This window comes from Cicer arietinum, chromosome 5 (assembly GCF_000331145.2).
Source record: "Cicer arietinum cultivar CDC Frontier isolate Library 1 chromosome 5, Cicar.CDCFrontier_v2.0, whole genome shotgun sequence".
Lineage (NCBI taxonomy): Eukaryota > Viridiplantae > Streptophyta > Magnoliopsida > Fabales > Fabaceae > Cicer > Cicer arietinum.
Genome location: NC_021164.2, coordinates 60,144,288 through 60,145,741, shown reverse-complemented (window position 1 = coordinate 60,145,741; position 1,454 = coordinate 60,144,288). Strand labels below are relative to the sequence as shown.

Sequence of the window (1,454 nt, the reverse complement as noted above, 5' to 3'; positions counted from 1 at the left end):
TGACACAATTTTTCAGAATTGATGAACAACTTCTATTTTTATTTTATTTAAAAAAAGAAATCAAAGGGATAAATTAGGTTTTCTATAAAAATGTGGGGTATGTGTACAAATTTAGGGGTGTCAAGTAAAATTTTATGTTTTGAATTGACACGGGCCTACAAATAAGAGCCCAAACTGAAAACAGTGTCCGAAAGGGATAATGATAAGGCTATGTATGACTATGGTGAATACTCCATTTCACTGAAGCAATTGCAACAAAGGAAACAACAGAAAAATGGTTCAAACGCTGTCAATGCCCGTGGCACCTTCACTCTCTATCATCTGCAATGGCCATTTCTCCAACAGAGTTTCCTTCCCTGTTCTCAACGCTCCCAAACCAAAGGTAGCAAATGTCAAATAATTAGGGTTTCGGAATTGTAGGTTCTGATTCTGATTGAATTGTAGGTTCAAAGATTAAGCATTGTGTGCGTTCGTGTTGGTGGTGTGGAAATTCCAAACAACAAACGAATTGAATTCTCGCTGCAATACATTCATGGAGTTGGAAGGAACAGAGCGCGAACGATTCTAAGTGATATCCAAATGGAAAACAAAGTGACAAAGGAACTGAGTGAGGAAGAGCTTATTATTCTCAGAGAGGAAGTATCCAAATACACCACTGAAGGAGATTTGGTAAATTAAATTCTGTTATATGATTTTTTTAATCTTGTTTTTGTTTTGTATTAGATTTTTTTCTTTGTGATGATTTGATTTGTTTGGGAATTTCAGAGAAGGTTTAATGCACTTAATATTAAGAGATTAAAGGAGATCCAGTGTTACAGAGGAATAAGGCATATTCAGGGACTTCCTTGTAGAGGACAGCGTACCAAGAACAATTGCAGGACATTGAAGGGTAAGAAAGTTACTGTTGCTGGCAAGAAGAAAAAGTAAATTTTTACTTTTTTATTGTAGTTGCTTTACTTGTTGTGCTATAAAAACAAACAAAAAACCAATGTAATGTAATGTAATGTAATTTTCTGTTGTGGATGTTTAATGAAGTTTATTAACAATTTATCGCGCCTTGAGCCACTGGTTGGCCATGGTGGGAAGAAAAAAAGTTACGGGCACATAGGTTTGGTAAAGTTACATTATCCTCTTGGCATCTGTTAGCTAAAAATTATTGTTTTCAATTTTTCATATCATGTCTTTATGATGTTGGGTTTAAAGCATTGCATGGTTCCTAGATTCTTTTTTTATGTGGATCCTCTCTGGCGGCCATGTGGTGCAGCCTAGCTATTGAAGTAAGAGAAAGAAAATAAAGATGATTTTCTCTCACTTAATCCAACGGCTCGCAATAGGCTACATCATGCTGCAGCTGTTTGTGGCAGATCTTCTCTAGGATATAGGTAACCATGGCAATCCCAAAATTTTCTTGCTCTTAGTAGATATTTATACACATTATAATATTAATTAATGTA

At 35.2% G+C, this 1,454-nt stretch overlaps 1 protein-coding gene across 1 annotated transcript; it reads left to right on the top strand.

The window, feature by feature from the left end:
- The first annotated feature begins 223 nt into the window (after window positions 1–223).
- LOC101508997 (small ribosomal subunit protein uS13c) lies at window positions 224–1,173 on the top strand. The gene is made up of 3 exons (XM_004500542.4): window positions 224–382; window positions 445–669; window positions 766–1,173. Exons 1-3 carry the CDS (start codon window positions 275–277, stop codon window positions 925–927), a joined length of 495 nt encoding a protein of 164 aa, XP_004500599.1. The 5' UTR covers window positions 224–274; the 3' UTR covers window positions 928–1,173.
- Window positions 1,174–1,454: the final 281 nt, after the last annotated feature.